Below are 13,665 nucleotides of genomic sequence, written 5' to 3' on the forward strand. Positions count from 1 at the left end.
TTTTTATTTTTTTTTCTTATCGCTATGTACTCATTTCTGGACTTCTTATTTGACTATATAATGGAGTCTTCTAGCCTCCCTCTTATATCAACTTCTTATTTGACTATACAATGGAGTCTTTTAGCCTCCCCCTTATATCAACTTCTTATTTGACTATATAATGGAGTCTTCTAGCCTCCCTCTTAAATCAACTTCTTATTTGACTATATAATGGAGTCTTCTAGCCTCCCTCTTAAATCAACTTCTTATTTGACTATATAATGGAGTCTTCTAGCCTCCCTCTTAAATCAACTTCTTATTTGACTATACAATGGAGTCTTCTAGCCTCCCCCTTATATCAGGACTTCTTATTTGACTATATAATGGAGTCTTCTAGCCTCCCCCTTATATCAGGACTTCTTATTTGACTATATTCTTAAATCAACTTCTTCTATATAAGCCTCCCCCTTATAAATCTTCTCATTTGACTATATAATGGTGTCTTCTAGCCTCCCTCTTAAATCAACTTCTCATTTGACTATATAATGGAGTCTTCTAGCCTCCCTCTTAAATCAACTTCTTATTTGACTATATAATGGAGTCTTCTAGCCTCCCTCTTATATCAACTTCTTATTTGACTATATAATGGAGTCTTCTAGCCTCCCTCTTATATCAACTTCTTCTATATAAGCCTCCCCCTTATAAATCTTCTTATTTGACTATATAATGGAGTCTTCTAGCCTCCCCCTTATATCAACTTCTTATTTGACTATATAATGGAGTCTTCTAGCCTCCCTCTTAAATCAACTTCTTATTTGACTATATAATGGAGTCTTCTAGCCTCCCTCTTATATCAACTTCTTCTATATAAGCCTCCCCCTTATAAATCTTCTTATTTGACTATATAATGGAGTCTTCTAGCCTCCCCCTTATATCAACTTCTTATTTGACTATATAATGGAGTCTTCTAGCCTCCCCCTTATATCAACTTCTTATTTGACTATATAATGGAGTCTTCTAGCCTCCCTCTTATATCAGGACTTCTTATTTGACTATATAATGGAGTCTTCTTGCCTCCCCCTTATATCAACTTCTTATTTGACTATATAATGGAGTCTTCTAGCCTCCCTCTTATATCAGGACTTCTTATTTGACTATATAATGGAGTCTTCTTGCCTCCCCCTTATATCAACTTCTTATTTGACTATATAATGGAGTCTTCTAGCCTCCCTCTTATATCAACTTCTTATTTGACTATATAATGGAGTCTTCTAGCCTCCCCCTTATATCAACTTCTTATTTGACTATATAATGGAGTCTTCTTGCCTCCCCCTTATATCAACTTCTTATTTGACTATATAATGGAGTCTTCTAGCCTCCCCCTTATATCAACTTCTTATTTGACTATATAATGGAGTCTTCTAGCCTCCCCCTTATATCAACTTCTTATTTGACTATATAATGGAGTCTTCTAGCCTCCCTCTTATATCAACTTCTTATTTGACTATCAACAACAAACTGAAATGGAGTGAACACTGTCAAAACATATACAAGAAAATTTACCAATGTCTCTTCTATCTCAGAAAGCTAAGAAAATTTAACATAGACAAAACAATAACGAAACTCTTCTATACAGCAACTTTCAGCATCTTTGCCATCACCTGCTGGTATGGTAATACTTCACTGGTACAAAGACATAGACTTAATAGAGTAATTAAAAAAGCATTAAAAAAGCATCGTATATCACTCAAAAACAACTACCATCTCTTGCAGAGCTCTTTCAAGAAAGATGCATTTCCAAAATACGATTCTTAAAGGCAACCTGCACCCATTAAACCACTGTTACATAAGACCTGAACGAAGTGGTCGTCTCCTTTCCATTAGGACTAAAACAGAAAGATTTAAAAACTACTTTATGGCTTTATACCCTATCGGTCAGAGTGTTACAAGATCAGCTGTCGTCATCGAGAAGTACATAGAAGTCCAATTCATAAAGCGCTGGTTGTGAATGTGTATGTGTTTCGTGAGTGAATGTTGTTCGAATTTTCATCCATATTGTTTTTGTAAAGTAGTTACGCTGAGGTTGTCAGTTGTAGTCAAACTGAATTTCCATTTGATAGGATCAAAAATTATCTTATCTTATCTTATTTAGTGGTGTCTTCTAGCCTCCCCCTTATTAGACTAGTTATTGGATTATCTTAGTTATTTTTAGTACGCAAACACGTTTTAAAAAAAACTGATACGTAAAACAAAAAACAAAACCAAACCAGAATTCAAGTTGAGCCAAAATGTTGAGTCTATGCACGAGCTCTAATATTAAGTGTATGCACCAGCTCTAATATTAAGTGTATGCACCAGCTCTAATATTAAGTGTATGCACCAGCTCTAATATTAAGTGTATGCACCAGCTCTAATATTAAGTGTATGCACCATCTGAAAATTTGAGTGTAGACTATGTAATGCATCAGTAGTAATGTTGAGTGTATGCGCCAGCTGTAGTTGAGTGTATGCACTACTCTGGGCAGGGCACGTGGGGGACGAATGTATGCCAAAAGCAGTCCTTTTTGGTGAGCTCAAAGGTGGTCGACGTAATAGTGTTGCCCCACGGAAACGCTTCAAAGACCATCTTAGGCGCCTACTTGCCTTAGCTGACATAGAAGAGAGCACCTTGCTGCATGCGGCTTCTGAACGAGACAGCTGGAGATGACTCAAAAGGCCGCAGGATACACATTTCAGACCATACGAAAATCCGCTGCCGAGGACAGACGCAGACTTCGAAAAGAAAATCTAAATCGACCACTGGCAGACAATGGTTATGCTTGTCCTGGATGTGGCAAACTATGTAGGTCTCAGCTGGGGCTGCGTAGTCACGGGAATTACTGCATTCCTAATTAATCTTCTTATATCTTTATATATATATATTTTGAGTGTATGCACCAGCTGTAATGTTGAGTGTATGTATCAGCTGTAGTTTTACTTTTATGCACAAGTTATTTTTTGACAGCATTCACCAACCTGTACAAATATCTTGGAACCAAATGTCAACCCTATGGCCACTAGAAAAGATTTACCTTAATGCTTAGGAATTGAACAGGACACATCACTCCATGTTCAGTCTGAAGATTTGGCATCGGTTGATTTATATAAAATCATGAATTCCCGAGAATTTCCTAATATTCTTTTTTAGTGGGGAGGCTGCCCCTTAAAGCTGACTGGGTTCTTATGATAACCTCCCAAGTGGAATGGTGGGGTGGCTACTTCGGCTAGGGGTGTCTTTTGAATCCCCAGCTCTTTGATTTCAACCGGGGTTCAGTCTAACTACCCATTGTTCATCTATGGCTTCCACTAAACGAAGTTTCCACCAAGAGAGCCTCGTAGAGCCGGTGGGAGATAGAATCCCTAGGAAAAGATCATCACCAGAATGTCATCTGCAGGTTGTCTGTTTGTTTATAAAATGTTTTACATGTTTCGGGTGATCCTACAGCGTTGAAGATAATTTACTTCATTGTCCAAACTTCCCGCAGGATGACAAGGGATGGCAGCGGGCATGGTATGAACCCAGGACCATCGAGAAGTCCGAACGACAGTCCAGCGCGCATACCTCACGACCAGGCAGCCAGATTAAAAGCATGTATATTATTCAAAATAATCTCTGCATACTTGGAGTTAGACAAGGCTGCCTACTTTCACCAACTCTTTTTAATATCTTCCTTCTAAGGATAATAGAAGATGCTCAGAGTGCTATGATGATACTTTAAGCAAAGGAGGAGGACGAATTTCTAGCTTGCGCTTCGAGGATGACATAGATGGTCTAGTAAGGACAGAAGATGAGCTAGCTGGCTTAGTGATGCCTTCGGCAATAAATGGTATGCAAATCAACGATGAAAAAAACAACACAAATTATGACCTATAGCCAACAAAAAGGGACAAGTGTAATTAGTTGTAAATACCTTGGAGATATTGTCTCAGATGAAGAAACCAAGCTTGAGAACTACTGGCAAGAATTGCACAATCCACAGCAGCTCTTGCAAAACTCAAAACTAAATGGAAAGACAAAGGCATTGCCTGATGCGCCCCGGTCATGGTCACATTCTTATATGCTTGCGAATTTTGGATGCTGTCTTAAGAACTAGAGAGGAGGATTTGAACAGTGGGATTGAGATGTTACAGGGGGATCCTAGAGATCACTAACAAGGGCCGCATCAGAATCGAAGAGATTAGAAACAGGATTAATACATCGATTGGACCTAACGATGATTTGCTAAAGACTGTCGAAAAAAAAAACGCAAACTAAACACTTATGGCCATGTCAATGGGTCCTCAGGGCTCGCAAGGACTTTCCTTCATGGAACAGTGCCAGGACCAAGGGGGGAGGCAGACAGATAAGGCGATGGGAAGACCACATAAAGGTATGGCTGGGTTTGTCATGGAAAAGCAAAGACAGGGAGGAATTGAGAAGGTCGGTTGTAACAGATCTAATGTGGTGCCTCAGCGGTCTAACATACTATTAGGGGATAGGTGAAGGTGATCACGGAACAACCTGTTCAAAGTTGAACTTTTTTTTTTTTGTTTTTTTTTTAAAGGAAACCTCAGAATTTGCGCTATTCAGTTTTAGCTTTATCATCATAGGAATCCTTGGGCCTTATGCCTCTTTTCTTTGCCTCTTTTTTGGGCTTTATATGCCTCTTTTATGGGCCATCTTGCCTCTTTTGTGGGCTTTTTTTTTTTTTTTTTTTTTTTTAATATGTTTTTATTTGTAAGTTACCATAATTCACAAGTATTAAATCATAAACAATTGAAAAGTGATTAACCTAAAAATATAATAACAGTAATAGAAATATTATTTAATATCAAAGACATACTACCTAACCAATGAACCCCCTAAAGACAGAAAAATGATACAAGTATACTCTACTCCAGAACAATCAACACAATATCAGATATCCCTGACCCCCAACACCCTATTTCTGAAAAACTACATGAGCATTATACAGGTATATGAAAATCAAACTAGATAATTCTCTACCCTAAAGTCCATTATTTTTCTAAATGTTAATTCCAAGTGATTAGGATCAAACACCTTATTATTATGTAGACATTTGAGCCAGCTAGCCCAAACAAGATTCCTGTATTCGGAAACAATAATCAAGTTAAAGTTATGTATCATTTTATTTTTTAGTTTTGGCAGCTTGTTTAAAATAATAGACAAGTTAACATTTACATAATTGCCACAGTTTGCTTCCAATAGGTCCATTACAGTACTTCTAACTTGAAGGAATAATGGACATTCCAAATACATGTGTTTCTCGGTATCAGCATTTTCAAGGTGGCATAATATACATTCACGGTCATTTGCCCGTCTTCTAACCATAGGGGTCATCCCAAAGATAAGTCTATAACTAATCTCTCTAGCTTTTGGTGGGATATGTTTACTGTGTAGGTTTATGAATGTGTCCTTGAATTCTGTCACCCCAAGAACTCTCCCCCACTTAATCCTATTCACTAGGCTTTCCTGTAACAGCTTTTTAAGTGTTGTGTATGATTCTTTGGTTTTGTTGTGTATTAAATGTTCATTACCAGGTAAAATTCTTGAAATAGATCTGTAAAATGGATGAGTGACTGTACCAAAATAGTGAGGAGTATCATTGTGTATTGGAAGAAGACTACTTAATCTTAAACCATAATAGTAAATTGTCAAGGGAAAGTTTGTTGGGTTCCTAACTACTTGACCTACCAATTTTAGCCTTAGCGACTGTATTTTTGTTTTAACATCTTGCAAGTTTATCCCCCCATCCTATTTGTTTTGAATGAGTGTAGTGTGCTTAATGCTCCTAATAGTGTTTTTAAATATAAAGCTTCTAATGAACTTGTTCAGCTTGTTTATGAATTTAGGAGGTGGCTCTGTAATGTTAGCTAAATAGACAATCTTTGGAATGACCAAACTATTTATCAATACAGCTCTACCAAATATTGTAGAACCTGTGTGCTGATAAAGTTTAATTAAGTTTGAGGCTTTGACAAAAATATTCTCCCACTGGTCTTTACAATAGAACAAAGGATTACAGGTATAGACAATACCACAAATCTTGATTTTATCAACAATTCTGAAAGCGCAATTCTCTTTGAATTTCCATTTCCCTAGTCCCATTACAGAGGATTTATTTATATTTATTTTTGAACCACTAGCTTCTCCGAAAAGTGTAAATTTCTTTAGTATATTCTCAATATCTTGCTCTGAAGATGGAAAAAAGGTTGTATCATCCGCATAGGCTTTGACTTTGATGGTTGAGAAGGAACGACCCGGTATATTTATCCCAATAATGGATGGGTCAGATCTTACAGATTCCAAGAAGGGTTCCAAGCAAAGGATATACAAGAAGGGGGATAAGGGACAGCCCTGTCTGATAGACCTTTGTATGAGGATACTCCTACTGAGAGAATGATTAATTATCAATCTACTTGTTGCATTGGTATAGACAAGCTTTATATATCTGATTAACAGGGAACTTATTTTACATTTCTCAAGCACCTTGAACATGAAGCTATGGCTTACTCGGTCAAAGGCTTTTTCTTGATCTACAGATAAAAGAGACACATTGAGGTTTTTATCCTTACTGTACATGATAAAATCCCGTAAAAAATGTGTCATGCCGTCAATGTTTCTGTCCGGGATACAACAGTACTGGTCATGTCCGATAAGTTGGTTTATGAGTGGTTTCATTCTTAGGAAAATCATTTTTGTGAGAAGTTTATAGTCCGTGTTGAGAAGTGAAATGGGCCTATAGTCGCTAGGTGAAGTGTTATTTTCAGATTTCTTAGGTAAAAGTGTGATGTATGCTTCGTTAAAATTTGGAGGAAAATGTCCCAGTTTAATGGCGTCGCTATATAGTCGCAGTAAGAGAGGACCAAGCAGGGGGAAGAAGGTTTTATAGAGTTCAAATGTTAAGCCATCTGGACCGGGTGATTTATTGTTCTTAGTCGAGTCCAGGGCAGTCCTGAGTTCGTCTAGCGTAAATGCACTCCCTAAAAGATCTTCATCTGTCTTGTCCAGCTGGTTGCAAAATTTTAGAAAATTATCTTGAGCATCAGTATATACTGGCTCTTCACTGTATATAGTAGTGAAGTGTTTTGTAAAAATATTCTTAATATCTTCATAATCATCTACTTTATTCCCCTCACTATCTATGATGTTGCTTATTATTTTACTTGATTGTACATTCTGTTCAAACGATAGGAATAGTTTACTAGGACCTTCATTACTTAAGTAATTTTTACACCTAATCTCAGCACCCCTATAAGTATACTTGTTTAATTCCTCTAGTTTTAAAAGAGTTTCTGTTTTAACGATTTCATCATCCGTGTGTAATAATGTGTATTTGAGTTGTTCATATTCTTGCCTCCTACGTCCCTGAGCTAATGTAGATATTAACTGGCTTTGCTGCTTGATAGAACTTTTTAGGAGTGTCCATGTCTGTGTTAAATCGAAATGTGGATCTTGTATATCTTGTAAGTAAGAATTTAGATTAGTAGAAACTAGCTCCACGAAAAGGAGAATTTCCAACAGAGAATTGTTAAATTTCCAGTGGGATGACTTTCTTTTAATTTCTTTGTTTTTTATTTCCAAAGTAACTAACACCGCTTTGTGGTCTGTGTATTCTAGTGTTTCTTCCAGATGTGACACCCGACTTATATAGAGATGATTAGGAGCATACACTCTATCTAAGCGCGTCGAGACGGGGTATGACCTATGCACCATGGTGATGTCACGACCCATAGGTTCTAGTGTCCTGTAAGCATCAACTAAATTAAAATTCCTCTCTATCTCCTCTAAGAAATTAAGATTCAGAAAGGTTTTACGAGAGGGAAGGCCCACTGCCAGAGTTGTCTACGCTATCAACGCAGAAGTTATGTAATAAAACTATACTTTTATGGGAGGCATTATGTATGTTGAATAGGTCATGCTAGTTTACATAAAAGAGAAAGTATTCACTCTCTTAAAAAATATTATTACTGGAGACGCACTTCTTAAACCTATTCCAATAATCTTCTTAGGAAAATCTCATTTCACGGTCGAGGTTATCGAAAAGATTATCATAAAAATAGATTCCTCTATTTAATTAATGAAACACCGAAGCTGGATACACTATGACTCTTCGCAAATATTGGTAGTGGATTGACTGTGTATTAGAGTATGGCATCAATAAGTCACTGCCACGACTGTATTATCTGAAACAAGTCGTGGGTCACTAAAGGAAGAGGAACCAAGCAAAATGTCAAAGGAAAAAAAATTATTTGATAAGGAATATTGTTATACAAATAATTTATTACTTTGAAGATGCATAATATTTAACTTTTTGTTTACTAAGCTTACATGAACTCTGTCTGTCTGTCTGTCTGGGAAAAGGTTTGTAGACGTTTTTTCTCCCACACCCAATCAAGCTGAAACTTAGCACAATTATTTCTTTTACATGACAACACAAGAATCACTAAAAATGAATTAGCTATTGGTAATTAATTATTTTGTTTGGTATCTCGAACAAAGGAAAGAAATCGTACTTGACTTAAGTGGTGGTATAAACTGAATTAGAGAAAAAGTAAATTTGAAACAAAAAAAAATACATAACTATACAATCTTCTATAGTTATTGGCACCTCACTAGCAGAGTGGTTCGTATGTCGGTTTTGGGAGGCTTGTGCCATGAGTTCAAATTCAGGTCGTTCCCTTTTTTTTTTTTTTTTTTTTGTAAAAGCTTTTACAAACTGATTACGGTAGAATGCATTCAGGTGTCTCTTTCTTCCCTTCTCCATCCCATATTCCCAACTGGTCCAAGTGATGGGATCATAGCGTAGTGAGCAAGCTTAAGGAATGAAATAGAGCTAAACAAAAACAATTGGTAAAAATATTTCTTATCGCACAGATTTAGTGTTGTTGATCTATCATCTAGATCTATTACAAATTTAATTATATAACTGATTTAAACTAATGGATACAATTACACTTCGTATAAGCTTTGTTTTTTTCTTTAAAGTATTTTTTTTAATGTTTTTTCTTGTTTTAAATTGTTAGTTAGATTTATGATTCGTTGAGTATTTTAATATAGAATGATATTTTGAATAGAATACTTATGATACTTTGGGCATTGTAAGATATACTGAATGATTTATTTATTCATTTATGGTATATGTTTAATGTGTTATACTCTTTTGTGTATGCGTACCACATATGTTTGTGATGTTCTCCTAGATATGTATTACTTTTTGTTGATACAAAACTGGTATAAGTACATTTGTTTAATTATCTCACAATCTAACCGATTAGATTACGACTTGCACGTTCTGGTTCGGTTCCTCAGTTTTGACATGCTAATAGACAACCAATTAATAAAGTACTTTTAACTTCATCGAGCGCTCACACAAGCAGTAGTTCTGTGGTCACTCTGTACTGGTCAGTTGCTACTAATAAACATTGCGCCATTGCAAGTATACAACAGTGCCATGGCGTGCGTCCAGTTGACGTGACCCTTCGGTAATCTCTATCCTACTGGAGACTGCTTCGTTGGAATTGGTCACAGACTTCTGCTCAATAGATCAGGCGGAAGAATCTTTTGATTTGGCTGGGAATGAAAAGTGAATTTGTTAGGTTGACTGGTCAGCATGGTAGAATTGAAGTGGAAGGGAAGCAAGTGACCAGACATAGAAACTGTTGTCATGTGATTACCATTTTTAATTGTTGATTTTTTTATGTTTTTTTTTTAATCAACTATTTTTGCCCACATTTTGTACTCCTATAGAATTTATTTGAAGTAATGTTTCACTATAACATGCATCAAGTTGACTACCTGTTTCTTAGTACTATGTTCTTGTATATTAATTTAATGTTTTGTTAAGTTGAAAGGACACCCTGTTGCAGATTAACACGGTTCATTGACACTGTTTTAAGATCTTAGAGACACAAATAAAATATATAAAAAATCCCTTTAAAAGAAACAAATCTTATTTAAAGGGAAGAACTCCGCACTTATAACTATATCTCTCAAAAATGTATCTATTTTTACAATTATTTAAGGGGACCAAACCCTACATATCTAGCCATATCTTAATCTCTGAGTATGTTACTTTAATATTTTCTTGTCTGAATCTCTGAGCAAGTTATTTAATGTTTTCTTGTCTAAATCTCTGAGTAAGTTACTTTAATGTTTTTAGTCCGAATCTCTGAGCAAGTTACTTTTACATTTTCTTGTCTTAATCTCTGAGTAAGTTACTTTAATGTTTTCTTGTCTTAATCTCTGAGTAAGTTACTTTAATGTTTTCTTGTCTTAATCTGAGTAAATTACTTTGTTTTCTTGTCTTAATCTCTGAGTAAGTTACTTTGTTTTCTTGTCTTAATCTCTGAGAAAGTTATTTAATGTTTTCTTGTCTTAATCTCTGGGTAAGTTTTTTTGTTTTCTTGTCTTAATCTCTGAGCAAGTTATTTAATGTTTTCTTGTCTTAATCTCTGAGTAAGTTACTTTAATGTTTGTTGTCCGAATCTCTGAGCAAGTTATTTAATGTTTTCTTGTCTTAATCTCTGAGTAAGTTACTTTGTTTTCTTGTCTTAATCTGTGAGTAAGTTACTTTAATGTTTTCTTGTTTTAATCTCTGAGTAAGTTACTTTAATGTTTTCTTGTCTTAATCTCTGAGCAAGTTATTTAATGTTTTCTTGTCTTAATCTCTGAGTAAGTTACTTTGTTTTCTTGTCTTAATCTGTGAGTAAGTTACTTTAATGTTTTCTTGTCTTAATCTGTGAGTAAGTTACTTTAATGTTTTCTTGTCTTAATCTCTGAGCAAGTTATTTAATGTTTTCTTGTCTTAATCTCTGAGTAAGTTACTTTAATGTTTGTTGTCCGAATCTCTGAGCAAGTTATTTAATGTTTTCTTGTCTTAATCTCTGAGTAAGTTACTTTGTTTTCTTGTCTTAATCTGTGAGTAAGTTACTTTAATGTTTTCTTGTTTTAATCTCTGAGTAAGTTACTTTAATGTTTTCTTGTCTTAATCTCTGAGCAAGTTATTTAATGTTTTCTTGTCTTAATCTCTGAGTAAGTTACTTTGTTTTCTTGTCTTAATCTGTGAGTAAGTTACTTTAATGTTTTCTTGTCTTAATCTGTGAGTAAGTTACTTTAATGTTTTCTTGTCTTAATCTCTGAGCAAGTTATTTAATGTTTTCTTGTCTTAATCTCTGAGTAAGTTACTTTGTTTTCTTGTCTTAATCTGTGAGTAAGTTACTTTAATGTTTTCTTGTCTTAATCTCTGAGTAAGTTACTTTAATGTTTTCTTGTCTTAATCTCTGAGCAAGTTATTTAATGTTTTCTTGTCTTAATCTCTGAGTAAGTTACTTTGTTTTCTTGTCTTAATCTCTGAGTAAGTTACTTTAATGTTTTCATGTCTTAATCTCTGAGTAAGTTACTTTAATGTTTTCATGTCTTCAACATCTCCAGACAATGATCCCCTTACTGATGAAAGCCTCACTTTTTCTTTTGTGTCTGCCAGAACTCGTGGCCAAAACTACAGACATAAGGTAAGCATTCTCTTTGATTACTGAACTAGCGATACGTATGTCTTATGGGAACTGCTATGCTCAGTACTCACATGGTCCTCTAACACAGGCTTAGCTTGAAACTCCATCTGCCTATATAAATGTAATGTGACTGAGGAAGGTTAAAATAGTTATATGATTTATTCCATTGAATGATTGACTGAACCATGCATAATTATAATAGAAAGTGTTATTTGTAATTAACAAAACAAAATTCCAATTATGATCATTATCAGTCAAAATATTAACAACTAACTGTGACTATGTGAGCAACTAAAGAAGAATCTCACACTCTATACAACCTGTGGGAAGCCATATTTATTGGTTTATTAGGAGATAGGTAATTCTCTTCCCTCACCTGACCTGACCTCACCTGACCTGACCTCACCTGACCTGACCTCACCTGACCTGACCTCACCTGACCTGACCTCACCTGACCTGACCTCACCTGACCTGACCTCACCTTACCTGACCTCACCTGACCTGCCAGCTGATCATTTCCCGACACTTTCTGCAGGGTCTCTCCCCACATTGTGCACAGAGTCAACTAGAACAACAAATCTGAGCAGCATAGTGACTTATGTTAGTCACCAAACTGACAAGAGGATGAGATCATTGTCTGACTTATGTTAGTCACCAAACTGACAAGAGGATGAGATCATTGTCTGACTTATGTTAGTCACCAAACTGACAAGAGGATGAGATCATTGTCTGACTTATGTTAGTCACCAAACTGACAAGAGGATGAGATCATTGTCTGACTTATGTTAGTCACCAAACTGACAAGAGGATGAGATCATTGTCTGACTTATGTTAGTCACCAAACTGACAAGAGGATGAGATCATTGTCTGACTTATGTTAGTCACCAAACTGACAAGAGGATGAGATCATTGTCTGACTTATGTTAGTCACCAAACTGACAAGAGGATGAGATCATTGTCTGACTTATGTTAGTCACCAAACTGACAAGAGGATGAGATCATTGTCTGACTTATGTTAGTCACCAAACTGACAAGAGGATGAGATCATTGTCTGACTTATGTTAGTCACCAAACTGACAAGAGGATGAGATCATTGTCTGACTTATGTTAGTCACCAAACTGACAAGAGGATGAGATCATTGTCTGACTTATGTTAGTCACCAAACTGACAAGAGGATGAGATCATTGTCTAAACTTAAAAGCTGGCAACGCTATTAGACCCATTCAAATGAGAGCATGGAGTTGACCTTTCTGACCAACAGTAGACAGTAGATGTCCAAAGGTCCAAAAATCCCTAACTACGGCACTACACGTTGGGTGCGTGCTAGATGTTCAGATTGGGTTATACTACACTTCAAAATGGATGTTCTGGTGAATAATTTAGAACATGCTTGACACCTTAGCTTTATTGTGTACATTTATAAAGGCTTTTCTGACAGCTGTAATGTAAGGTGCACATATATAGATGTATTTCTGACAGCTGTAATGTAAGGTGCACATATATAGAAGTATTTCTAACAGCTTTAATGTAAGGTGCTTATAAATATAGCCATTTCTGACAGCTTTAATGTAAGGTGCACATATATAGAGGTATTTCTGACAGCTTTAATGTAAGGTGCACATATATAGAGGTATATCTGACAGCTTTAATGTAAGGTGCACATATATAGAGGTATTTCTGACAGCTTTAATGTAAGGTACACATATATAGAAGTATTTCTGACAGCTTTAATGTAAGGTCCATATATGTATAGCCATTTCTGACAGCTTTAATGTAATGTGCACATAGATGCATTTCTAAAACTTTAATGTAAAGTACACATCTAGAGAGGCATTTCTGACAGCTTTGATGTAAGGTGCACATATATTGGGGCGTTTCTTACAACTTTGACGAAAGGTGCACATCTTCTGTATAGGATATGACCCTGTGCAATTGGCTGAACGTGTGAAATGAAAGAGGACGCACGCTCTCCAGATGTCATGTAAAGTTGGGGGAGATGCAGTCAACTGGCAAATAAAAAAAAACACACACACACTACTATAACGGCTTTCAAAGAGACAGCTGCAGAATTCTAGAAAGACCTTAATTTTTACCGAGAACCCCCCTCCTCCAAACTAAAAAGTTACAGACAA

At 35.8% G+C, this 13,665-nt stretch overlaps 1 protein-coding gene across 1 annotated transcript in view; it reads left to right on the forward strand.

Moving 5' to 3' along the window:
* Positions 1-13,665, forward strand: part of LOC106075076 (uncharacterized) — an 87,388-nt gene that overhangs the window by 60,934 nt on the left and 12,789 nt on the right. Inside the window, exon 2 of the mRNA XM_056043722.1 lies at positions 11,453-11,532. Coding sequence (XP_055899697.1) covers positions 11,456-11,532 — 77 coding nt within the window. The 5' untranslated portion in view covers positions 11,453-11,455. The remainder of the gene's footprint in view (positions 1-11,452; positions 11,533-13,665) is intronic.

The sequence above is a fragment of the Biomphalaria glabrata genome, chromosome 10 (genome assembly GCF_947242115.1).
Source record: "Biomphalaria glabrata chromosome 10, xgBioGlab47.1, whole genome shotgun sequence".
NCBI classification, from domain to species: Eukaryota; Metazoa; Mollusca; class Gastropoda; family Planorbidae; genus Biomphalaria; species Biomphalaria glabrata.